The 27,197-nt window shown below is 41.7% G+C and overlaps 1 protein-coding gene across 2 annotated transcripts in view; it reads right to left on the minus strand.

Annotated features, from left to right (window-relative positions):
- LOC116040193 (anoctamin-1-like) overlaps window positions 1-25,099 on the minus strand; it is a 51,817-nt gene extending 26,718 nt beyond the window's left edge. The window contains exons 1-9 of one of the 2 annotated variants that reach the window (XM_031285459.2): window positions 24,622-25,098; window positions 17,702-18,094; window positions 13,013-13,111; window positions 12,216-12,367; window positions 11,605-11,659; window positions 11,337-11,385; window positions 9,950-10,005; window positions 9,603-9,638; window positions 9,102-9,166 (exon numbers count right to left, since the gene is read on the minus strand). In XM_031285459.2, the coding sequence (XP_031141319.1) occupies window positions 9,102-9,166; window positions 9,603-9,638; window positions 9,950-10,005; window positions 11,337-11,385; window positions 11,605-11,659; window positions 12,216-12,367; window positions 13,013-13,111; window positions 17,702-18,094; window positions 24,622-24,714 (998 nt within the window). In that variant the 5' untranslated portion in view covers window positions 24,715-25,098. Of the gene's footprint in view, window positions 1-9,101; window positions 9,167-9,602; window positions 9,639-9,949; window positions 10,006-11,336; window positions 11,386-11,604; window positions 11,660-12,215; window positions 12,368-13,012; window positions 13,112-17,701; window positions 18,095-24,621 lie in introns of both variants that reach the window. The other variant, XM_031285460.2, reaches the window with a different exon arrangement.
- Window positions 25,100-27,197: the final 2,098 nt, after the last annotated feature.

Below are 27,197 nucleotides of genomic sequence, written 5' to 3' on the forward strand. Positions count from 1 at the left end.
ACTCCTGATAACTGCTGTGGTAAGTCGCATGTTAAATGCCGCAGAGACAATATTAGCCAAAATGCTTTAAAGCCCACCACACAATGTTTTATTTTACTGTATTCTTGTTGTGATGTAATTTAGAGATGAATGCCGTTTGTTTGGCGTCGAGTGAGTCATTAGTTTTAGGCTCAGAGCTGAATGCTAAATGTAGCCTAGCTTATTTTGCATGGTTTCTAATGCTATTCCTCCGTCTGACTTACTGTGCGTTGTGTAGGGCTGTTTACGTCTCTGTCCGTGATGTCGACATGCTTATCCTGATTCAGCTTGGTTTCCTCATGTGCAGGTAACTGTTATTGAATTTGATATTGACTTTTGTTATGTGAAAAATGTATAATGTTAAACTATAAGAGCTATTTTCCGGTGTTGAAGACACTGTACTGATTCATATATTGTATTTTTATACAGCAGAAATGCCTTAGAAGTTGAGGATTTAATTTGTTTTATTTTACATTCTACTGTGAAATAGACAAAGTATTGTAAAACATGTAACACTATACTTTTGTTAAAAATAACCATTCCACTATACGATCACAGTTGAACAAGTTTAATAAAAAAGAGCAGAGCTCCTGATAACTGCTGTGGGCTGTTTACGTCTCTGTCCGTGATGTCGACATGCTTATCCTGATTCAGCTTGGTTTCCTCATGTGCAGATGCAGATACACAACACAGTGAGACTGACGCGTTAAGGACCGTAACATTGGTGCCGTGACTGCCATTGAGTGAGTGGACGTCTGCCTGCCATTGACGGACCGCTGTAGCTGTGACTTCATTTGGGCATCGTGGACTGTCTCCTGGAGTGGACATCCCTCAGCGTTATCCTTTACATGTTGGAAAGGACTCTAGCTCTACTCTGATTTATTTTTTTTTTCTTCCTTAATTTTTATTTTTGGGTCGGTTTTCTCTTGTTGGTTGATCTGTTTTTTTTTTGTTTTTTTTCTCTTTCTGCTGTTAGGGTTAGTCATAATGAGCGAAACTGAACTTGTTTCGCCAGCTCATACTCCAGCTTCTGTTGGTAGGGGGAGGGGTGTTCTACAGATGCCTGCTTCCTTTCTTGATAGTCCTGTTGTTGGCAGTAACGTTGCATTGGAGGTGAATAGGGTTGACTTTTCGACTGATCCCCCTGACATTACTGACATGCGTAACCCACGTAGGCAACCGGTCACTAGTTCAACACCACACACTGAACATGTTGCCCCTGACTTGTTAGGTCAAGTAGACTCGATTGCTCAAATGATTGGAGAGCAGATAGCCGACAGTATCATATCTCGCCTTAACCCACCTAGCCTGGGGTCAGACACACGCAGCAACCTGCTTACTGGCAGTAACACTCTGAATCGACCTCCCAACACTGTGGATATATCCCAGGCTCATTTGGTCACACACAGAAATGTCAAAGAGCCTCCTTCCTTCAGAGGGGATGGATCTGACTCGGTTGACATCGAGGAGTGGGAGGACTTGATGAGGACCTTTTGTTAAGAAGGGAAACCTGAATATTGACGAACATGTTGAGGAGATACTCGTTCATTTGCGGGGCAGAGCGAAAGACGTGGTCAAATTTTGGATTAGGAACAGTGAGTCTGACATCCAAACCAGTCCCAATGCTATTTACACTCTGCTTCGTAAGCATTTCAGTTGCAGTCAGTACTCGCCAGTTCCCCTCTCGGACTTTTATACCACTTTGCCTAATGAGAATGAAGAGCCTTACGATTACTGGTTGAGGTTAAACAAAGCAGCAGATGTAGCCTCTGAATGTCTGAGGGAGCAAGGCAAATCGTTTGACAACCCAGGAACAGAGATTGCCCACATGTTCATCCGCCATTGTCCCAGTAAGGATTTGGCCCTGACCTTTCGTTCTAAACCCATTGACAAGTGGTCAGCTCATGAAGTGCAAGCTGTGTTGAATGCCCATAAATCGGAGTCCAGCCTACTACTTCAAGCCTACTGGCTCAACTCGCTGCAGTAGGACTGATACGGCCAATATTTGCAAAGTTGATGTTAATGCAGCTTCTGTCGCTTGCCATGACTCTGGATCACAGCAGTGTGGATCTACAGACCAGGCCAATCTAGAGAGAGTGATCGACATGCTGGAGAAAGTTTTGATGCGTAATTCATGTGTACGACAGCCTAACTCAGGTCGACGCAATGCCAGACTCCCCAGAATAGATGGCTTAGATGTCTTACCCTGTGCTATCTGTAATGATGGAGCTCACTCTGCCCTAGTCCACTGCCGTGAACATCGCCTGTGTTTTCAGTGCCAGTCACCCGGCCATTCCCGACGCAACTGTCCTGTGCCACGGGCCACTCTACCTCCGTCTAATCAGGGAAACTAACAGATCTGCGCGAGGGGGAGGGCAGTGCAGATCTAATTAGTCAGCCTCCCGTTTGTGATACTGAGGATTATGAGTCCGTATATGAGGTACATAAAAGTATTGTCCATTCTGATAAGACTGTTGTTTTTCAATGCTTACAGCACGTTCCCATGATTGACAGTCTGTTCTATACCCCGGTGTCTGTTGAAAATGGCCCAACGCTGAAGGCACTGATTGACAGCGGCTCTATGGCGTGCACCATAAGCGAAGCAGCTGAAGTTAACCTGTTGAAAGCCAACCCCAACCTGATCAAGACTTCAGCAGATGATGTCGTCGTCGTTGGATGTGGAGGTCACAGAGTTACCCCCAAAGGGCTATATGATGTCACAGTCTCTGTTTATGGATGTAAAATGATGATCCCTGTTTTGGTTGTGCCAGGCCAGACAGAAGAACTGATCCTTGGCAGCAATGCCATCAAAACGCTACTGACCTTACTGAGGACCACCGTCAGCTACTGGAAGTTGATGACCATGCCGAGCGGAGATGGGATGGATGAATCCTTTCAGTTTTTGTCGTTGCTCTCTAACACCGAGAGATGGAAAGGTGATATTGTGCCAGACAAAGTGGGTACAGCGAAACTTGCAGGCAGTGTGACTTTGCAGCCACAGAGTGAATATCTAGTTTGGGGTAAACTCCCTAGCAAGGCCATGGTGTCTGTGGGTAGTACTGTAGTCATAGAGCCCACTCAGTCTAACTCCAGGCCTAAACAGATCTTGGTCGGCCGAGTCATCGCGCCACTATTTGGTGATGGCTTAGTTCCAGTTAAGCTAGTTAACCTCACTAGTCACCCTGTGACACTGAGAAGGAATGCAAAAATCGCTGATGTGTCCCCATGCATTGCAGTAGAGGATTTCCCAGAAGTTGACAGTGTCCAGTGTAACGTCCAGTCAGGTGCACAGTCCTGTCACATCCCCGAGCAACCTCTAAAGTCAGAAGAGGAGTTGACCAACATTTTGAGGGATTTGGGATTGAACGATTTAGACCTAAGTGCATGTGAAGTGTCTCTCGAGTGGAAGAACAGACTCCTCAACATCATCACAGCGCATGAATCTATATTCTCGAGGAACAAGATGGATTGTGGTCTGGCAAAAGATTTTGTTCACAGGATCCGTCTGGTTGATGACAAGCCCTTTCGTCTACCTTATCGTAGGATACCACCGAGTCACTATGAGAAGCTGCGGACAGCCCTGAATGACATGGAGGAGAGTGGAATAATAAGAAAGTCTAACAGTGAGTACGCTTCACCTTTAGTACTTGTGTGGAAGAAAAATGGCGACCCCAGGATCTGTAATGATTTCAGATGGCTCAACGCCAGGACAGTAAAAGATGCTCATCCTCTCCCACACCAGTCGGACGCACTTGCTGCTTTAGGTGGAAATGCTTTCTTCTCCACTATGGACCTGACATCCGGCTTTTACAATGTGCCACTACATGAGGAAGACAAAAAGTATACAGCATTCTCATCACCATTTGGACTCCATGAATACAATCGTATGCCCCAAGGCCTCACAAACAGTCCCGCTACGTTTATGCGGATGATGATGTCGATTTTCGGTGACAAGAACTTTACCAGTTTGTTGTGTTATCTTGACGACCTTTTGGTCTTTGCTCCAACAGAGCAGCTTGCACTCGACCGGCTGGAGATGGTGTTTTCCAGGTTAAAGACTCACAATTTGAAGCTCTCACCAAAGAAATGTAATTTTCTGAGAAGGTCTGTGAAATTCCTGGGCCACATCGTGTGCGAAGACGGAGTCTGCACTGACCCAGAGAAAGTTCAGGTAATCACTGATGTGCAGGTGTCTGATCTAATGGACTCCGATGGCGTCACTCCTTGTTCTAAGAAGATCAGATCATTTTTGGGTATGATCTTGTATTACCAACATTTTATTGAGAGATGTTCGGCCAAAGCGAAGCCCCTCTTCAAGCTCATCTCCCAGCCTGACGTGCAGTGCTTCAAAAAGAGAGGGAGATATTCGAAAAAGAAGGTCGTAAATGTTAAACTCACACAATCAGACTGGACTGAGGAATGTAAATGTGCATTTGAGACCTTAAAGCATGACTTGCTTACGAGTGTAACGTTAGCTCACCCTGATTTCGATGACCATTTCATATTGGCTGTGGATGCGTCTTTTGATGGGTTGGGGGCAGTACTCTCACAGATCCCCAGAGGCAGCGACATGGCGAGGCCAGTGGCTTTTGCGAGCAAGACGCTTTCACGTTCTCAGATGAACTACCCCGCGCACAGGCTCGAGTTTTTAGCCTTAAAATGGGCAGTATGTGACAAATTCCATTACTGGTTGAAAGGTCGTCATTTTACAGCTTGGACTGACAACAACCCGCTCACATACATACTCACCAAACCAAGACTCGATGCATGTGAACAGCGTTGGGTAGCGAAACTGGCATCCTATAGTTTTGATCTGAAGTATGTACCAGGAGCTACAAACGTAGTGGCAGATGCACTCAGCAGGGAGCCCTTTGTCCAGTCCAGTGTCAGCCATCGCCTTGTGACAGAGCCATACCATGCTTTGTTAAATCAACTGAATGGTCTGATGGATGAAACAGTTCAAGATGCTTTCAGATACACAAACAACTGTCAACTTGTGAGCACACAGGTTGAGCCAAGATCTGATCTCTCCCACCCACCTTCCCAGGGCAAGTTAACGTCTCAGGAAATCTCTGCCCTCTTGGATGCACACTGCACCGGTGGGACAAGCCGAGTAATGGGGACGGGAGTCATCCCTCATCTGGAGAAAGAAGATTGTGCCACTGCTCTGCCTAAAAGCACCCTTCTGACTTTGCAAGAGCAAGACACCACCGTGAGTAGAGTAGCTTACTATGTCCGGAGACACAAGAGACCTGACAAACGTGAGCGTACAAAGGAGCCTCGTAGTGTAATCAAGCTGCTCAAGCACTGGACCAAGCTCACACTGCAAAATGGAATCACAACATGAACAACAAGCTCTACCAGTTCATTGTACCAGATTGCCTGAAACAACAAGTGCTTCATGGCATACATGATGCCGCGGGTCACCAAGAACGCTCACGTACACTCTCATTGGCCAGACACAGGTTTTTTTGGACAGGCATGGCACATGATATTGTGCACTATGTCAGGAACTGCCAGCGTTGCATTGTTGGTAAGACGCCGGAGCCTCATGCTCGTGCTCCTCTGGAGAACATTCACACCACAGAGCCCATGGAATTGATTTGCATTGATTTCTGGACAGCAGAGCAGGGAGACAACAAGTCTGTTGATGTTCTCGTAGCAACGGATCATTTCACCAAGATGGCCTTTGCTTTTCCTTGTAAGAGCCAGTCAGCGAAACAAGTGGCCCACCGCTTATGGAATGATATTTTCTGCATATATGGCTTTCCAAAGCGTGTGCATTCTGACCAGGGGGCTAATTTCGAGAGTAAGCTCATCAAGGAACTATTGGATATGGCTGGAATAAAGAAATCGCACACTACCCCTTACCACCCGATGGGTAACGGGATCACAGAGCGTTGGGGAGCATGATCAGATCCTTACCTCCCAAATCCAAAGCAAAGTGGCCCCAGTCATTAAGAGCACTGACTTTCTGTTATAACTGCACTGTCCATGAAACTACAGGCTTCGCACCTTTTTACCTCATGTTTGGGAGGATTCCCAGACTCCCGATCGATGTGATGTTCCAACATGCTCTAAAGAACGATTGTGTCGTTACCCATTCAGAGTTTGTGTCCCACCTCAAAAGGGACTTGAGTGAGGCAGCAGAGGTCGCTCAGAGGCACAGTTCAGCTGCACAGGCTCGTCACACCAAGCTTTACAACCGCAAGGTGAAAGGCTCACCATTAACTGTTGGTGACAGGGTCTTGTTGGCAAACAGAGGTGAAAGAGGAAAACGGAAAGTCGCAGACAAATGGGAGTCAATTCCTTATGAAGTGTTGTCAGTGAGATCCACAATCAATGTCTACCGTGTGAAGGACGCAGTCACTGGCAAAGAAAAAACAGTTCACCGGAACCTACTCCTTCCTGTTAGTTTCCTGTTGAGAGATGATGATGGTGACCTGTCTGATTCCCTGTCAGTTGGTGCTGGAAGTGACCATGGTGATACTCTGCCTCATGATTTACTTGACAGTGATGAAAAAACATTGCAGTGGATTTTGCAATCTGGAAAGAATGCTGGACCTGATGGAGTTGTTGATGACTTACCCAGTTCATCCAACACAGTAGAGAGGACCCCTAGGCTGGATGATGTCCCTGATGACAATGACAGTTCATTCGATGCAGTAGAGGATACTCCTCATGTGGATGATGTTGTCAGTCATGTATGTACGGGCCGGGACAGTGATGTGAGTCAGTCATCATTCCTGGACGATCGGTCTGCTCACAGTCACTCCATACAGCTCCCCACAGACTCACCAGCTGATGCACACTCGCATGTCCCCAGTAGTGCAGTCTCAGAATCAGTTGAGCCTGTAATCTGCACCCAGCCAAAGCAGGTATTCCCAGACATGACTGTGACTAGGACTGGTAGGGCCATTAAACCTCCGACGAGATTAATTTGTGAGATGAATGGCCAGGTTGTGGAAGATTCAAGGTCTTCAGTGGGTTCTTTTGTTACTTTTGTAAGAAATGTATTTGCAGTGTAACCTGAGACGCTGATGGTTATAATGTACATTTGAGTATTTCTGTTCCTGAGTGTAGACAGATATTCCATTTTTCTCTGAAGTTTTTGAGCTGTGTCAATTAGGAGAGGTGTAAACGGCATCTCTTGTGTCTCTGTTAAGGTTTAGGTTTTGGTACCACCCTATCCTTGCTTATCTCTGTAGGAGGAGTTTTGTAACTGACTATTACGCAGTAGCGCTCAATGTAATCCATTTTTTTATTTTTTTTTCTCTCTCTGTTTTCTCTGTTTTGGAGGCGCTTCCCTGATTTAGCAGGAATTTAGGGGGGTGTCTGTAACGGGTTGTATATGTGTTCTGTTAAATTGCTGCATAAATGGGGACAGCGCCGTCTGCCGGCGTCACTTTCACATTGCGCCGCGGCGCTAAAAGTAACGAATTATGGGTAATCCACAGCAGAACTCCTGATAACTGCTGTGGTAAGTCGCATGTTAAATGCCGCAGAGACAATATTAGCCAAAATGCTTTAAAGCCCACCACACAATGTTTTATTTTACTGCATTCTTGTTGTGATGTAATTTAGAGATGAATGCCGTTTGTTTGGCGTCGAGTGAGTCATTAGTTTTAGGCTCAGAGCTGAATGCTAAATGTAGCCTAGCTTATTTTGCATGGTTTCTAATGCTATTCCTCCGTCTGACTTACTGTGCGTTGTGTAGGGCTGTTTACGTCTCTGTCCGTGATGTCGACATGCTTATCCTGATTCAGCTTGGTTTCCTCATGTGCAGGTAACTGTTATTGAATTTGATATTGACTTTTGTTATGTGAAAAATGTATAATGTTAAACTATAAGAGCTATTTTCCGGTGTTGAAGACACTGTACTGATTCATATATTGTATTTTTATACAGCAGAAATGCCTTAGAAGTTGAGGATTTAATTTGTTTTATTTTACATTCTACTGTGAAATAGACAAAGTATTGTAAAACATGTAACACTATACTTTTGTTAAAAATAACCATTCCACTATACGATCACAGTTGAACAAGTTTAGTAAAAAAGAGCAGAACTCCTGATAACTGCTGTGGGCTGTTTACGTCTCTGTCCGTGATGTCGACATGCTTATCCTGATTCAGCTTGGTTTCCTCATGTGCAGATGCAGATACACAACACAGTGAGACTGACGCGTTAAGGACCGTAACACTGGCAAGACAGATTGGTATTGCGGTCTGTATATGCGCTAGAAGTAATTCCTACTTTACTAGCTAAACCATTCCTGGTTGCTGCTTGCATTGTGTCAAAGGGACACAAGTTTGCAAATGTTAAGCTTTTCTCAACTTTTCCCTGTAGTGTTGATGAGCACCTTTTAAATCTCTGTAGCTCAGCATGCAGTGCTGGACTGAAACCCCAGGTCCCATTTACAATGAGCAGAAGCACACTCCTAGCTTTGGAGTCTGTATCTGTAAATGGCCCCTTAATGTTCATTTGACGCACACAACCAACACTTGATGGGAAAGGGTGATATGCGGGATGGCCATAATTCGCAAGGTTTATGTTACAACTGTGCTCATAATTGTTTGTATTGTTGCAAAAGTACAACATAGAGAAAACATGCTTACCTCTGATTATTTTAGCTGTGACATCACAAAAAAAATCCGTCTAAGGTATTTCTTTTTTTCTTTTTTTTTTTAAGATTATTTTTTGGCCTTTATTTTTGACAGGACAGATGAAGACGTGAAAGGGGAGAGAGAGGGGGGAATGACATGCAGCCAAGGGCCGCAGGTCGGAGTAGAACCTGGGCCCGCTGCGTCGAGGAGTAAACCTCTATATATAGGCACCCGCTCTACCAACTGAGCTATCTGGGCGCCCGTCTAAGGTATTTCTAAGTAAAATATTATTCAACACAGCACCCACTCACCACTGCTAATTATGGTCATATTAAAAAATATGATACAGCACAAGTTGAATATGTACAAATCAATAAGCTAGAATGACATTCCTTAAAAAAAACCCTTGGCAGAATAGTAGGATGACCAGAGTTGCTTGATTGGCAGTAAATGATATACCTAAAGAGATATGTCCTTACCGCACAAGTCCGATGGGCTGGTACTTGTAGAAGACACTGTAGTTTGCCCACTCGTCATTCAAAAGCTATGGAAGACATTCAGCAGTATTTTGTTAAATTGTTGTTATTATTATTGTACAATTTGATTATGCCTTAAGCCTTTCTACTGCCATATTTGTCGTTAATACAATGGTTGGGTAGAGTTCTAGCTCAGAAAAAGCCAGTAAGTAGACTTTTAAATTGGGATTAGTTTTTCACAAAAGAGAAAAAACAGAGGCTACTTTTGTGTGGAGCTATACAATGGGAGATTCTATACATGTTAAAAATAAATACATTCATAGTGTACCTGTGGATGCCAGCAGCATGTGTTTCACATGGGTTACAGATTTTGTGGTCCTAGTGTGTGTATGTCAACTGTATGTGGACTTTACATGACAAAGCTGTACATGCAAATCCAAAACATAAAACAACATGTCTGTGAAGACTTGTTACCGGATTTGATAAGTTTAGAAAAACTCTCACCTTTCTGTCATTGAAGCTCTCCTGATTAATGTCTCCCTGAAAAAGGAAAGAGAAACATTGAAGCTAGTTACAGTGAACACTGACTGGAGACTGTAAACTGGGTTTAACCATCTGATATGGGTTTAAAGACTACGACGAGACGAGACAAGACGAGACAAGACTAGTTTGAAGAAAAGGTGGCTCTACAGTAGTTTTCTAGTGCTGGCATCTTTTTACCTTTTAGTGATTACAAAAATGTGACTGATTATATGGGCTCCAAAACACTAGCATATAAACATGATTTGGAACTAGTACGACCTATAATAATAGTAATAATAAGCTATTATTGCCAGGGTTACACTACTCACATCATGAAGAGGATACGCTGCTGTATAGATACCACTTCCCAGGAGACTGGTGATACCTGCCGAGAGAAAACAAACACAGACGCAGGTGTTAATGTGGGTTCCACATCTTTACACCCTAGCTCAGTAAATGTGACCACGGCAGAGTTATTGTAGCTTGCAGGCCTCTGAAGTATGTTTCTTATAAGTAGGCTATGTGTTCATGATAATAAACTATGCCCCTACATTTGTCCTTTTTTATAACCTAAATAATCCTAGCAGTCATGTTAGCCCTGCCTGTGTCACATTTTTCTACAGTACTTAAGACAGCCACAATGGTGCATGCACTCACCCTCTCTCATGTACTCAAGAGCACACTTTTATCTAAAGCAGCTTACATTCACAAACACTGATGGGGCAGCATCAGGAGCAATTCGGGATTCAGTGTCTTGCCCAAGGACACTTTGAAATATAAACTGCACACATTACTTTTTAGTTCGCAGTCAGACAACTTTGTAGCTCGCACACCAATAACATTTCAGCTTGCACACAGAGAACTATTTAGCTTGCACAAAAAGTGTGCGAGGTGAAAGTGGTGTTTGTGCATGGAAAAAGTAGTATATGTACATGCTTATTATGTGTGTGCAAGAAAAAGAAGTGTATGTGCATGCTTTGTTTATGTCTTTGTGTGAGAGAAAAAGTATTGTATGTGTCAGGTGAAAGTGGTGTACGTGCATGTTTTTTATGTGTGAGTGTGTGTGTGTGTGTGTGTGGTAAAAGTGGAGTATGTGCATGCATCCTTGATATATGTCCTAAACAGCCCTTTATAGATGCCCACTCTCTCCATATCTATTCACCATTTTCAAACTCTTGACAACATCTACATAAAAGGAATCCAACCATCAGTCTCTACACGGATGATATATTGATGTTCCTACAAAACCTCACCTCATCACCACAAGGTACAAGTAAACTTATTGAATTATACTTCAATATTACAGACTACTCTAATTACCAGAATTACTCTTCCATTCTTCCACTACGTAGCAACAGCTGGTATGAGCCAGCCCATACACCTTCTATCCCTTTATGCACATGTCATCATTTATTTAGGCATTAATATTTCCCCAGGCTGTCAGAACTGTTCAAACTCAACTTCACTCCACTACTCCAAACAATAAATGGCGACCTCAGCACTGGATGAACCTACCACTATCCATTAACTATAGAACAGCTTCGGCCTAAAATAAATAAACTATTTTCAATTATTTCAACTTAACCCTCCCTCACCTGGTCCAATCGTTAGATTCAATACATCTCCAAATTCTACTGGAAAAACAAGACACTGAGAATAAAACTGGCCACTCTACAAAAGGAGGCCTGGTGGCCTTTGACAGAGATCCAGACTTACCCATGCTGTACTTGGCCTTGCATTTTGTTCTTTTTAGTATTTCAAAAACCTGAAAGGAAATTAAAAACCAGAAGAACTTAACTTTATTTACCATGCTCCTGAAGAAAATATTCATTGAAATATTGCTCTTCTCTGCAGTCGCAATATTTAACCTTAACCAAATTCCTGGTGGTTTGTGTTCAGAAATTACACAAAAAATGGACAGTTGACAGTTCGGAGAAGGACTGTCTATTCATCAGCCCCTGGTAGAAAACTTCTGTGGACTTACTATTGAACTCCTGGTTCTGCTGTCAAAGAAGTCATCTTTATCTGAGAGGTCAAACCTGTTAATTAAAAACACAAACGCACACATACTTGTTACTGTCTGTTAAAGGTCAGACATCTTAATGTTGTGTATACCACAGTATTAGTACAGTAACACATGTTTGAAAATAACTTAAGGTGCTTCCAGTCAGCTAGTTTTGGATCACTGTTAAGATACAGCCAAAGGAAATAAACATGTCCTGCTATGTTCCAACTAAACATCTTCCAGCAGTTCAATGGGCATATCTGGTAGACCTTTAATATGAAAATCCAGGTTTCTACAGAACCTGTATATGTTTTTGCAGTGCTACTCATTTGCATAAAATGTGCCACTTTTGCTCCAAGTGTATGCATGTTATCTCATGTAAATATGTGCAAATAGAACAGGAGTACAGAGATGTTGTTTGATTGGCAGCGCAGTTAGGGGTGCATTTCACCCTTTGCATGTGAATTATGTGGTTTCTTTGGACAAAACCTTCATTGCAGGTGGCCTCTTTACTGTTGTGTGGCCGGTACACCCATGTTAGGCTACAAGGGTCCAACCTTTTTCTATCAAAGTGTAAACGGTGCACTTACAGGTGTTGTTTTTCCCTGGAAAAAGTGTGTGACAGGTGTTTGAAGTTCTTGGGTTGATGCTCCTCAACATGAGGGTGGAGAGGTTCCACAACTTTGCTGACCAGGGAGCTGATCTTCTCCACAACACCACTCAACTGCTTGACTTCATACACCTAGAAATCACCACAACACACACACACACACACACACACACACACACACACACACACACACACACACACACACACACACACACACACACATACATACACACACACACACACACACACACACACACATTAGCTCTACTCGGCTTAACGGCATGCTTGTGGAGGTTAGGTAACAGCAACTTATTATGGTTTTCACCAAAACAACCAAAGTAAAATATGTATTTAGACGATTCATATACTGTATATAAACTTCACTGCTCACCAGGGCAGGAATTTCATAGGGGCATGATGGCTGTTTTCTGTAATATTCTTGGGTTTCCATTTTGTTATTGTGTTTTTATTAAATGTTGTGTTTTGCATCTCAGTGCCACCATTTATAGGCCCACTTAATGGATGTGTATAAGTGTATTACTGTCATTTTTGGACAGAATTGACTGTGAAAACGATGGCTTGCCCTAATTTACTGCACAGTCACTGCGATCAGCAAAGCTCCAGTTGTTCACAGCAACAATGCAATTTGAAACAGGTTCTTTTAACATTGCACACATACACAGACAGTAACAAAGTTGGGTTACTCAAATAACATTAGAAGAAAAGTGGCTTCTTCATTCTTTACCCAGAGCAAAAGACGGAGACATGAGTTAGTACCTTCTTGGTGGGCATCTTTAGCTTCATTAACTCGGCCTCTCGACAAAGAATGTTCCAGGGAGCGTGAATCTTGACAAAGCCCACCCCTGCAATCTTGGTCTAAGAGACATACAACAAACAAATATGACTCAGTTGTATACAACTATCATTTTTGTATGTCATTATGAATACAAAACAGAAACTTAGACTAGAATGTTGCATGTCAAGAAAATGACATACCAGGTAGGGCGAGTAAAAACCTGTGCACTCACGTACACTGTGGACAACCCTCTAGGCCAGCGATTCCCAAAGTGTGGTGCGCCCACCCCTTGGGTGCTTGAGGTGCCTCTAGGGGGTGCGCGAGAGGAAAAATGTAATGGTGTAATAACTACACCAATACTTTTTAGTGGAAGTTTTCATGAAATAAAAACCTAAAATTGAAAACTTTGCTTTATAAATTTTAAATTAAAAACTTACATTTTAATAAATGAATAAATGTACCCAAAATGCACTTCAGTTCCTGCCAGTCAGCCTTTAGGTAACGTACGTGTAGCGTAACATTACTAGCTTTAACGTTACCTATATAGACCTACTAGCTGAAATAGTTTATTACGCAAATATGCACAACTGACTAACAACAGGGAAACTGTCAGGTGGAACATCTAAAGTTATAAGTCATGAAAGAGGAGCGATAAAGAGAGAGAGTGAGGAATCGGAGGCGAGAGAAACGGAGAGATGCATTAGGCCGGAAGGACCTGGACCGGAGAGCACAGGCAAATCAAGAGGACATATGCTCATCATCCAGGCAAGTAGGGAAAAAAGGCAACAAGAGTGAGCATCAGACTGGAAGAAAACAAAGGCAATATGATGAAACTTATTTGGGTCTGGGCTTCACTTGGACTGGCGATGCAGATTGCCACAGTTGTATGAAGCCCTCTTATCTACGTCGCCACCTGAACACAAAGCATGCCAATGTAAGTCAAAAGTCCCTTACTTTAATTTGGCCATAAAAAGAAAAGATCAAAAAAAGATTGGGGGTGCATCAACCCAGTCAGGATGTAGATGGGGGTGCGTTGCCTAAAAAGTTTAGGAACCGCTGCTCTAGGCAATCTGGACCATGACTGGATAAAGTTCTACAGAGTCAAACTTCCTTTTGTGCCACATTCACTGCGAATATTGTCAGAGCCACATAATTTGCAATACTTCAATTAAAGCCGGCACAGAACATCATGCCAGGGGAGACTGAAAATCAGTGGTGGTACACAAGAGCTTTTGGGCTGGGTAGGTGGTCGTCATTCAGCAGTCTTAATTCTACTTTATGTTATAGACATGTTGTAAATTGTCACATCATATCGCAAAATGTGACACAGCAGTGTTTGTACCAAAGTAGAGTTAGAATACTGAGTTAAAACCGACCAGTTTGATGTGTGTAGAGATGTGTGTGGTTATTTAGTAGCAGCCTGGTGTCATCTGCATATAAGTTAATTCAGGTAAACACAGTGGACGGCTATGCCTAATGGTAGCAGATTTATCAACATGCGTCTTGCTGCCTTCAGACAGCTGCAGGGATTTAATGACCTGAAGGAGAAGGGTTTTTTTTTTTTTTTACAGTACAAGTATATTGTATAATAAATATAAGCAGCTGCAGATAACAGATACTATAAGGATCACCCATATTAATGTATGAATAAATACAGACTAATTTACAAGCGTTCCTGCTTTTTCCACATTTAAAATTATTTTTGAGGCCAATTTAAATGCATCTGCTGGTTGGAAAGAGTGACGATGGTCTCAAGTCAGGTCTCAGTCCAGAGATGTCAATTATCTGTGCAACGGTGAAGCCACAATTCCACAAATGCCAGGAGCTCAGCGTCAAGTCCCGTCAAGTGAAGCAAAGGGTCCCGACCACGCACGTTGAAAAATTACGCCAAAGGGGTAGCCAGAGCGTCAAATATCGCCATGGATTGGATTGCATTGGAATTAGTTAAAAGCCCCCTGCAATGGACTGAGACACTAAAGGAGACTTTTTGCGCCAGTAACTAACGCCAAAGGCACCGGAACAAGCGCCGGTTTTTGATGCACTGGGAGTGAGACTGTGTTGGACCAGGGTTTAACCCGTGTTGACTGCTTGGTTTGAATTGACAAAAGAAGGGTTGATCAAGGGTCAGATAATCCTGGTCTGACCCTGGTTATTGGTGATGGTATTCAGAGACCTCCACGTTTCACCTATTAAAGGGAATGAGAGGAGCTGATGTGATTGGACATCTCTGAAATTTGTATCAACCGGCTGATTTTGTATATCTCCTAATAATAATGTATTCAGCCTCTCTAAGCATTACATTGGGCTCAGCGTAGTTTGTGCTACCACCGATGGTCACCAAAATATCAAAGAAGAGTTGCTCACACATGTGTGTGTTTGCAATGAGAGTTTGTCCTTGAGCACAGTTTCAGGAAAATAGGAATCAAGCCATTCTATGTGGTACTTGCAACCTCAGGTCAGCCATTGCAATTCACTGCTGTGGAGAGTCGTATTTTCTATTTATATGTTGGCATCAGGACACCTTATACATAGACAGAATATCAGTTTACACTTTTACATGCCTGATACACAGATATATCCCAGTTGCAACCCTGCAAATAGTTTTATAAAAATTGGCTGCCTCCTTAATTGTTGAAGGACACATCCAAACAAAATGTTACTAGTAAAAAGGCTACTTGTAATAAAACAGCTTCACAAGTAGTAAAGTACCAGTGGATCCTTTGGTAACATTTTTTGACATTCTACGATTAATCTTCTGATCCACTTCCTTAATACATACGCGGCTGTTGTTGTTGCTGAAACAAGAGAGGAAAGACAGAGGAGAGAGTGCAGCAGGAGGAGAGATGAGAGCAGTAGAGGGAACAAGAGAAGATGGAAGAGGAGAGGAAAAGAGAGAGTAGAGGAAAAAGGAGAGGAGAGCTTTACAAAAAACATCTAAACACAGGAAGTCTGGATGGGGCCCAAATTGGCCTGAAATAGCAGTGTATAATTCCAGTTTCATGGAAAATGACTTTTTAAACTGTATGCATTGTGACCTATGATGCACAACCCCACTTTCTTCTTTTTTTTCTATTTTCCCTTTTATCCTTTCTACTTTATTATCCTTTCTCTGATTAGCTTGCATCTGATTTGCTCCTTGATATCATATCCATTTAGCTGAGCTTGTAGTCGTCCGAATTCCCAATCCCAAATGAGGCCTTTTGTCGATTATAGCATTTTACGATTAGGACATGTGGGATATGCTGGTGTTATTGCAAGTTTAGAAGCATTCTTTGGACATGTGCATTCGGAATATGCATCTCAATCTGGGTTTTTATTGCAGTGTACAGGCTGGTTTAGGCCTCTTGCCTGTTTACGGCTTAAGGCTGCGGTAGAGATGCATGTCCAAAAGACCACATCTATTGTTGGAAAAAGAAACACACCTACCTAGGGCAAGTACTGTTTTTTTCAACCTGGACCCTATTTTCCTATGTTTTTGTGTCTAAGTCACTGATGGGAACAACATTCTTTGAAATTGGTCCAGTATTAAGAATGCTGTAACCAGCAGCCACAGACCGGGCTGCAATGTAACCCTATGGGGCAATGTGCATCGTCAATTTGGTCCACTAAAAGTGCTGTTTTTTTTTTCTTTCATTATGGAAAGGATCCCTACAGAGATAGGCATTTTTAAAACCTCTTTAAGACCTTTCTGTTAAACTAGAAACAGCTCTAAGGTTACTAGCGCTAAACCCACCAGACTCCATTTAAAAAAACCAATACTTTTAGCATGTATAGAGCCAACATATTTTCACATGTAAATCAGTAAACTATGTGTTTATTTCAACCAAATAGTTTTGTTGTGATGGTTGGAAAAGTAGAAAGATGATGGATGATCATCGATCATCCATCATCAGATCGATGCTAAAATTACTGTATATTTACATGGAGTCTGGTGGCTTTAGGGGAACGCAATTTTGCGGCTGTTTTTATGTTTAGAAAAAGGATCTTACTCTTTAACAGAAAGGTCCACCTCCTTAGAAATCCTTTCCATAATGTTGTCAGACACCTGGAATAATAATCTGAGCATGTCAGTGTCAAAACAAGCACTTTTGTGAATGTAAATACAAGCTGCACAAATGCCCTATTAACTTACATTGTAGCTTGCTTAATACTGGACCAATGTCAAAGATTGTTGTTCCCAGCAGTCACTTAGACACAAAAATATAACATAGGAAAATAGGGTGCAGGTAGAAAAAAAACAGTAGTTACCCTTTAAAACATAAAAAAAGACTTAAATATCAATAGATTTTTGAATATGAGCAAACTCTGCAACACCGACCAAGAACGTCGTTGAAGGAATGAAAGAGGGAGGCTGTGTTCGCACGGTCGAACAAGTGGAAAACTTCTTGGTGGAATATTATTTTATTATTATTATTTAACATGTAAACAGCTTAGTCAGAATATTGTCTTTTTCAGAATAGGGGCATAACCAGAATGTGTTTGCATGTAAACAAGGTCAGTGTTTCCTACTTTGCTACACTGACTTGTGCTAACTGTGTGACCTTTGCAAATGGAATGGCTTTCATGCAGAAACATTCTGTACAGTAGTTTCCAAATACTATCATAAATAGATTTTAGGTGGAGTTGAGAGTGTGTCTGGAAAGAATAAATGGATAAATATGTAAACTCACATCCTCATCTTTCTCCAGCTCCAGCCCCATGTCTCTCAGTTTCCCCTCAAACTCCTTCCTCCTGAACATCTTGTGATCCTCCTGACCATTGAAGGTCTCTCCGGGACAGCCCAGCTCCACGTCGGCCACCGGTGATGATGGCAGGGACGACGAGCCTCTTGCCCTTTGTGCTTGTTGATGTCGGAAATGTTCACCAAAGCTCTGGGGGCCCCAGCGTAGGCTGCGGGCGACAGCATTTTCAGTGAGCAGGTGCGATGACTGTCGGCCGGAGCGGCCCCCGGCCGGCTTCTTCACATGGTAGGTGAGGATGTAGTCGACCCGCCGCTGACCGTCCTGGAAGTAGAGGCCGTGCTGGCAGAGGGTGTTTTCCTCGGGGGTTAGAGCCTTCAGCAGCTGCAGCATGCACATGGGGACAGACAGGGAGGAGGGAGGAAGACGTTTTTTCGTGAGCAGTTTTGTATCTCTTATGTTTCTTGGATGTAGGATTTAGAGAACAATGTAAATCTTTCCACCTGGCTTAGTTAGCAGATGATATAGCACAACCATGGCAAAATTGATTTAACAAAATTGTCGGAGCCAAAATGGAATAATAATATAATAACAAAAATGTATTTGAGTTCTGAGTTTAAAGTCAAAATTCTGAGAGAAAAAAAAGTCAGTGTTTGTTGTTTTTAAGTCAGAACTTAAACCAAAAAAATAAATTGAGAAAAAGTAGTATTGTGACTTTAAAAAACTAAACTCAGAACTCATAATTTTTTCACATGTGGCCCTAATCCTCTTCCATAATTATTTCAAGACTTCCCATATTTTTGCTTATAGTTGATTGACAGCTAGGCCACTGATTGGCAAATCGTCCACACCATAGTAATTGTGGGTGTGGTATGATAAATAAGAATAATAAGTTTATTTGATATAGCACCTTTTACAGACAAAGTCACACAGTGCTTCACATGATAAACATTTCTAAAAATACAGTACAAGCCAATAGAAAATAAACAGGGGAAAAAAGAAAATAATTATTGAATGACCAATGAAAATCATTTCAACGATTAAAACCTAAAACCCAAAGTTTACGAACAAGAGTCAAAAGCGAATTTAAACAAATGTAGCAAAGCTTTATAAGCCAGAACAAGAACTTTAAATTGGATCCTGAACTTGATCGGAAGCCAATGTAATGAGTATAAAATTGGAGTGATGTGCGACATAAAGGGAAAGTTTGGAGTCCTAGCTTTCGTTGAGACCCAACAGTTATTTTAACCATCTTGTATCATTGTATTTCATCTCATTTAAGAATCCATCAGTATTATTATTTATTTTCACTCATTAACACACATGTTGCATTAGCCTACAACATTTTGGTAGGATCATAGAAATTTGATTTAAAATGTATTTATTTTAAATTTATTTCATTGCTAATATTTCAGTTTGCATGTCAAAGGAAAACAAGCTGCCCCTGTGTTACTCAATAGGTCACCAGGAGTTCCCTGGGCAGATGCCCTGAAACCTCGACTGTCCCGGGCCGGACAAGTTAGAGGTGAAACACTTTAGCAATGAGTCACTTAGCCAAATTAAGCTTTGTTAATACCAAGCTGTCATCTCCTGTATGAGAGGGCTACTGCATATATAAAAATCATCCCGCAAGATTTTCCACAGTCTCCTACCTAGTAAGTAAGTAAGTAAGTAAAAACTTTTCATCAAGGACAACTAGCAAGAGACAGCAGATAGAGACTCTTTTAAATGAAGGGTTGATACGACAGCGTCTGTCCACTGGTGTAATCAAATAAATACAATTGAACACTAACTAGATGGGGAATGACATCCAACAAAGGTTTCCCAGCCAGACTCAAACCAGGGACCCTAGGTCACCCGGGGCGGCTGTGGCTCAGGTGGTAGAGCGATCGCCTTCCAATCAAAAGGTTGGTGGTTCAATCCTTGGCTCTGCAGTTCCATGTAGAAGTGTGCTTGGGCAAGACACTGAACCCTGAATTGCCAATGCTGCGCCGTCGGAGTGTAACTGTGTGTGAATGTTTATCTGATGAGCAGGTGGCACCTTGTATGGCAGCCTCGGCCACAGTGTATAAATGTATAATTACAGTCCATTTACATTTACCAGGGTGGCTTGATAATTAAATAGCTTTAATTACATGTGTGTAAAAATCAAGTCTAAGATATAATATTCTTGTTCAGATATAGATGCTTAGTCTGCAGCAATTGTTTATAGTATTATTGAGCAATATTCTACAGTAAAATCCATAAATGTGCCTACATAGCCCACACATCAAACATTTTATTCACATTACAACATTACATCTTAATGTCTTTGGTGTAATATACTCTATGCTACGGGTGTCAAAACTACGGCCCGCGGGGCCAGGTGCAGCCCAACATCTTATTTCAATACTCACATGTAATCCACTCAGATGTTCGCTGGAGTGTTTTTTATTTTTATTTTTTTAATCTCAATGTGATTCTGCCAAGAAGGCAGCACATAGAGGATACACTTTAACAGACAACAAATAACAGGGACAGGGATGGACAGGAATAAGAAATAAAAACAGAAAATCACATTTTAAAAACAAGCGCAAACATGTTGATATATTTAATTTAGGTAGAACTTGAATTCAGTATGTCAAATAAAAACCTGCAGTTTTAGCTGATTTTGCAACTCATTCCATGAAGTTGGAGCACTGTAACTAAAAGCAGTTTTGCCAAACTCTGTTTTAGTTTGTGGAACATCATACAGTATGTATCTACTTGATCTTAGATTGTATTCAGATCTACTAGGTGCTAAAAGTATAGTTAAATATGAAGGAGTGTGTCCAGTTATTGATTTGTACACAAAGGTCAACCAATGTTTGAGCCTTCTTGAGCCTTCTTGTTCTACCCTGTGAGATCTGAAACTGAAAAGCCTGAGTGCTTGTCAGACCTTCTTTTTTGAGTTTGTGGTGTAGTTTTGTATCTCCCTGGCCATCTGAACACATTAAACAAAAGCTTGCACAGGTGGGTTGTTCGACACATGAAACAGTTAGTTGTGAGGCGGCAATGCTGCACACAGCTTTGCAGGAACTCCAGTTTTACAAAAGCCAACATTTCCGTGAAAAAATATGTGACTGTGCTCACAGCACTGATTACAGAATTTAACCAGTACTTTAAAGATGTTGCTGCCACTAAGAAGACCATTAAAGAGCCCTATTGTACTCCTTTCCAGCATCATATTTGTACTCTTGGGGTTTACCAAAATAGGTTAACATGCTTTGAGCTGTCTGAGCTCTTGGCCCGCCTTCCTGAAAAGCCGAGTCTTCTCTGATTGGTCAGCTGGCCCACTCCATTGTGCCACTGGGTGGGCTGTGCTTGCACAATGCAGCACCTATGGGCAGCACATATGAAAAACTGGGCCAGAGTTCTCAATCAGGGACATCACTAACTGAGGAATTTCAAACAGGAATGTGGGGGAGGCGTTTCAGGCAGTTGAGAAAAAGTGCTGTCTGTGGGAGACGGGAACAATTCAAAAAAGCATAATAGGGGCTCTTTAACCTGTTCTCAAACCTGCATGCAGTTGGAGCTTATTGAAATGCATAGTAATGAGACTCTCCAGTACTTTATAGAAAATTCTATTGGAGACATAAATAGCTTGAGCTGTGTCGTGACATGAGCCTTCAATATTTCTCAGTGAGATGTACTTCTGGCTGCAGATCTGAAAGGAAGGTGTCTACAGATCAAACTACACAGAGAACACGGAACTATATTTGAAGGGGAACTTCACCCAATTTACAGTTGAAGACACTTGAATCAGTTTACTAGTCCCGGGTCGGGTTGGGTTCCAATAGCTGGAGCAGCAGCCAGGGAATGACTGTAATGGCACTTTCAACCTACATATGATATAGTTGAGACACCACAACCATCCAAAGTCCGTTTAAAGGCAAAGTTTCAGGCTGTGTGCATTATTCTGTGGATTGAGCGTTTTGATACTTTCACAGTGTTTATGGAGCACTTCGACCTGCTTTATAATAAAAAGTCCCTTTTTTACAATATGGGACCTTTAACAGAAAGTCTGTGTTACAAAAAAGAGTTTGAAAGACATGGTTTAGAGGGTGTAATTTAAAAAAAATGTTATTGGTTGTATTATGGGAAATGTAAGATCCAGGGTTTTTAGGCTTTGAGCCATAATACAGTAGGTACTAAAAGTCAAGATGCATGTGTATTGGACTCTGCTGCTTTAATTTTGATCATTCGTTTTTGTTTTTTTTTATCTTATTTTGTCTCTTGTGAGTAACCCGACTCTGTGAAGTGCAAAAATAAACCACTGGAAAACTGATCTCATCCTCATTACATGACCATGATTCTGAGAGTAGCTCTGACACCTCAGATACTTTCAGTAGGTGTGCTAAATTCTCAGAGCCTCCGCTCAAACCTTCGAGATTAGCAATAAATAGGGTTGATTATTGCATTGTATTTAATTTAAGTCCAAGTTTCAGTATTGGTACCAAAAAGATTTTTTTATGCCTTACATAGGAAAAACCTACAAAACTCTTTATTTGTATTTAACTAAAGGAAGTTAAATGTTAAATATGTGAACACAAGCAGTTACAATTTCATCAAAACATAAGATTATAACTCTGACGGTACATTCCAGTCCAGCTTTTCAAACAACCCTGACCGAGATAAACTATTTGGATCAGTGGATATTTAGCAGTAGGATAGTCCACATCCACCACTTTCCACTTCCGGGATTGCTCCGGTGCTGCCGGAAATTCCACCGGATGCACCTCTTTTCAGCGGTTGGTTACCTGCTCCTCAGATCTCTGCAGGGTAAATCCAGACAGCTAGTTAAACTATCTGTCCAATCTGAGTTTTCTATTGCACGACTAAAACAAATTTTGAACGTACATGTTCCACCAAAACTGAGGCTATTTAACAGTGGTGCCGTGGCTCCGTCCATGATGATTGTGATTGGTTTAAAGAAATGCCAATAAACCAGAGCACGTTTTTCTCCCATCACGGTAAGCTGTGTGGACTAGCCAGACCTTCCTCCGCAGCGCTGTAGAGGAAGGTCTGGCAATGCGAGACTAGCAGTAGGCCGACATGCCTGTGCACCTATCATATGTTTGGAAGTGAAAATAGCAGTGTTATATATAAAATTAGCAACCGAAAACATCTGTCAGCTGTCAGGCAGCATACAGGACACAGGAAGAGGACACTGATCATGGAGTCACTCACACCTGCAGCACCGGAGAACCTTCCACTCCAAATACCAGGTAGCACAGTCAGATCTTCAGCAACTCAAATGAAGCATAGTGTAAAATCTGGCAGGTCACGGAGTCAAGCTCGGCTATTCTCTCAGCTCATAGCTGACAGTTCCTAAGCCAGCACACCAGCTGATGTCTCAACTGATTTACAAAGAATATGTTTACGGCATTTCCTCTCTAACTGGGACGTTTTGGGAACGATTGGTGGGATTGCTGTGTACAAAATACACATGGAGGTACACTGGTAAGAGCCAATGAGGTTTAACCATGTATCCAGCTAATTTAAATAGCTTACGTTACTATATTGGCGGTGCCACCCCATGCCCCCCTTCTGGCCCTGCCCCTGCGTACACACAAGTTTAGATGAAATCTGTGTGTAGGTTTGTTTCATGAAGGAGGGCCCATCTCTCGCCGTTCTAATCCAGCTCTTCTTTAATGAGCTCTCTGCTGCCCGGACCACCAGAGAAGAGTCGTACATTAGCTGCAGTTGAGTGCAGTGGGAGTTCCCCCGTCGATACGTACGATGAACTTTCTTTTGATCTTTCTCATGATTTGGGTTAGCAGTGATGGTGCATGGGTGACAGATCATCAATGCTGTGCAATGAATCAGGTATTATATGACTTTAGGATTACAAGGCTGTTTGTGAGCAAAAAGGGCAGCGGGAATCCTAAATGTATCTTTGTTGTCCTAAATGTTTTGTTCTTATTTGTACTGCCTGTGTCGTAATCGTGAATCAATAAAGTCTGAATCTGTGTGTGAAATATCTAAACAGAAGACTTCATGTTTAGTTTTTTGACTGCATCATTCCATAAACAGACTTTTTTTTTATCTAATGTTATGTTTCATTGATATGTTTAAATGCAGCCTGACATATTTTGTATCTTTGGAAACGTTTTCCTCTACTCACAAGTTCTGTGAGTTGGAACAATATGAGTGTGTTTTGACTGACACAACAGGTTAGTGAGGTTTAAAGATTCACGTCAAGTCATTTATGTATTGTAAAACTAACAAATGTGTTTGCTCTTAGCTTAAAATAATCTACACGTTTGACAGGGGGATTTTTGTCCCCAAAATTACAATATCCTTCCTGTAATAGTGTTACCTGTAACAAGTATCTGCAGTACTGTCTACATCTCTGAACAGACTTCATTCAGTAGCTTCAGTTTTTCTTGTGTTATCCCTCTTTTCACTCCAACGCTGTCAGTCTCTGTCTGCTCTGATTCAAGATTCAAAATTTGTATTTGCAATTTGTGCATACACCAAACAGTCCAGGCACATAAGAATCCTTGTGCAGGCTGTTTGAGTCAAGTAAAAATAGTAAAGGGCAAAGAAAAGCTCACCAACTAAAATAGAAAAAGAGTATAGGCTACAAGGTAAATAAATCAAAATAAAATGAGACAACAAAAATAACGTAGATAGTGTACAAAGAGTGCAACAAAAGTATTATAAATTATGAATACTGTAACTGGAGGATACAACTATGGGGAGGATATTGCATTTGTCACGAGAATAAATATTGCTAATATTGCTCAGTAGTGGACAGTAGAGTGAAGTAGTGAGGATTATAGCACATTTTATCACAGTGAATTGTTCAGTATTTTATTATATGTTTTTGCCATCAGTCTGACTGTGGCAGGGAACAAACTCTGTTTGTCTCATTTGGAGACACTCACCTTAAACTTGCCGTGGAAGATGACATCTTGTAGAAAATGTGGAGCCTGTTGGTCAGAACTAGAGGTGGGAGACACGTCTGCTTCCTCTGTCATTGTCCAGTCCCGGCAGGTAAAAGGCAGAGATGGTGATGTGGTGAAGACTTGTTTACAAACAGAATATGTCTGATTTGTCTCTCCGTCTGGGTTTCTCCTGTTTGAAATGTTACATGAAAGTATCTGGCTTTCTCCCCTGCCTCTCCTATTATTTTCTTGTGACTTGTCACTTTTTCTGTAGCTTTTGCTCCCTTTAAAGCTACGTGTGGAGCTCTGTGTCTGTGTCAATGTGGAGTGGCCGGAGCGAGCCTGCAGCCTTGTTACTTGAGAAGCCGTCCGTGAGCCAAGATCTAAACTTAGACAACGATAAAACTCTGATGAACGCAAGGCGCCCTCTCTCACTCTCTCAGTCTCTACTCAACTGTAATCACGACACAAGATCAGCCGCCCCAACACACAGCCAACATCTCTCTCTCTCTCTCTCTTTCTCTCTCTCTCTTGCTCTCTCCTCTCTCTCTCCTCTCTCTCTCTCTCCTCTCTCTCTCTCTCTCTCTCTCTCTCTTTCGCTCTCCTCTCTCTCTCTCTCCTCTCTCTCTCCTCTCTCTCTCTCTCTCTCTCTCTCTCTTTCGCTCTCCTCTCTCTCTCTCTCTCTCTCTCTCTCTCTCTCTCTCTCTCTCTCTCTCTCTGCCAACGGCTACTAATCAAATGTGATGCATTCCATGTAAAACAAATGACAACATGGCACCCAAACTGAAAACATTCCCAAACAACACTCTCGTAAGTCAACAGAAGTGTGTGTGTGTGTGTGTGTGTGTGTGTGTGTGTGTGCATGTGTATTACTCAGTGGTGAAAGAAGTATTCAGAACTGCATTGAACATGTGACTTAAGTAAAAGTATTTAAGTATCATCAGGAAAATGTAGTTAAAATATTGTAGTAAAGAAGAATCCTCCCATTTTAGAAGCTGTGAAGGATCCAACCAGTTGTGTGTTTAATGGTCTAATCATCTCAGCTGGACTTGTAGGCCATTATATTGTTGGTTAGTTTACTTCAGAATCAAACATCAGATTTTATAAACTACATTTGTTTTGTGTGCAGAAATCTTAATGTGTAAAGTAACTAGTAACTAAAGCTGTAACAGATGAATGTAGTGGAGTAAAAAGTCCAATATTTCTCTCTGAAATGTAGCGGAGTAGAAGTAGAAAGTGGCATGAAAAGAAAACACTCAAGTAAAGTACAAGTACCTTAACATTTGGACTTAGGTACAGTACTTGAGTAAACTATTTGCTTTCTTTAAGTTTACTTTAAACTCTGGTTGCATCGAGCAACATTAACTGGAACCTCTGAGCAATGTTACACGCTGAAACTGGCAAGCTATGAAGAAAGTTTTGGATGGTGCAACAAGGCAGGCCTGCTTGGTTCTTTCAGGGAATGATTGTAAAGATTTACAAAGAAAATGTTTACATCATTTACTCTCAAACTGGGATGTTTTGGGACCTATTGGCAGGGATTTGCTATGGACAAAATACCTCAAAATACCTTCCTGCACATCGGAGTTACTGGTGGGATGCCAGCCAACGTGGCTGTGATCCTATACGCACAGTGTTATGAATGAGGCCCCAGGACAGTGAAATTAGGCCTGTAACAATTAAATTGTGTAATTGCAATATTTATTTAGTAATAAACTACTAACTAACTAACTAAGTAATAAAATTTGTCAATATGTTCATTTAAGAAAATAATACAATGTTTTATGAAAAAAAGAGGTGTGTTTTATTTCATAGGCTGTGTACCTGCATTATTTTGTCATGGTTCTCTTCATATTTGTTAGGTAGAATTTTTTTCTGTGGCTGTTGGTCCTTACATGTCTGAATTCGCTGCCTTAGCATGTGGGGTGCCCCAAGTTTCGGTTCTGGGACAGATTTTATTCTCCATTTATATGCTTCCTTTTGGACACATTATCAGTAAAGGTACTTCATAGCACAGCTATGCGGATGACATAGTTTGCCACATGTTTTAAGAGTGACGGCCTCTGTTGAAATCTTCGAAAAGCAGCTAAAGATGCATCTTTTCAGTCAGGCATTCGTTTAGCTACTTTAGGGGCTTTCCGACCGGAGGGATTTTTGCAGTTCTTAGAACTAAATGTTCCTAGAACACTTTTTTCGTTGTGTTCCGACAGGAAAAATTTGGGGATTTTTAAGTTCCTCTGGCCGCAGTAGCATATTTTTTTACCTCCTACTTCAGAGCAGGGTCATTTCCCTTTTCCCTTTTCCTAGGTGTACTTGATTGGTCAAACTTATAAGTCACGCCCAATGCCAACTCGGAAACTTGCAGACAGAGCAACAACCAACAACGGGACATTTTTAACAATTTTCACCATCTTATTCATCATTAAATTCACTTCTGACAACGTTTTAGGCGAGAAATTAACTGTTTAGATTTTGAATATAGGCAGTCTTGCGAAAATTGATGCAGAATTGACAATTTGCTTCAAAGTTTTCGGAGTTCAGAAGCTCCATCAAGTAAGGCGACAGCCAGCAAGCGC

This window comes from Sander lucioperca, chromosome 7 (genome assembly GCF_008315115.2).
Source record: "Sander lucioperca isolate FBNREF2018 chromosome 7, SLUC_FBN_1.2, whole genome shotgun sequence".
Lineage (NCBI taxonomy): Eukaryota > Metazoa > Chordata > Actinopteri > Perciformes > Percidae > Sander > Sander lucioperca.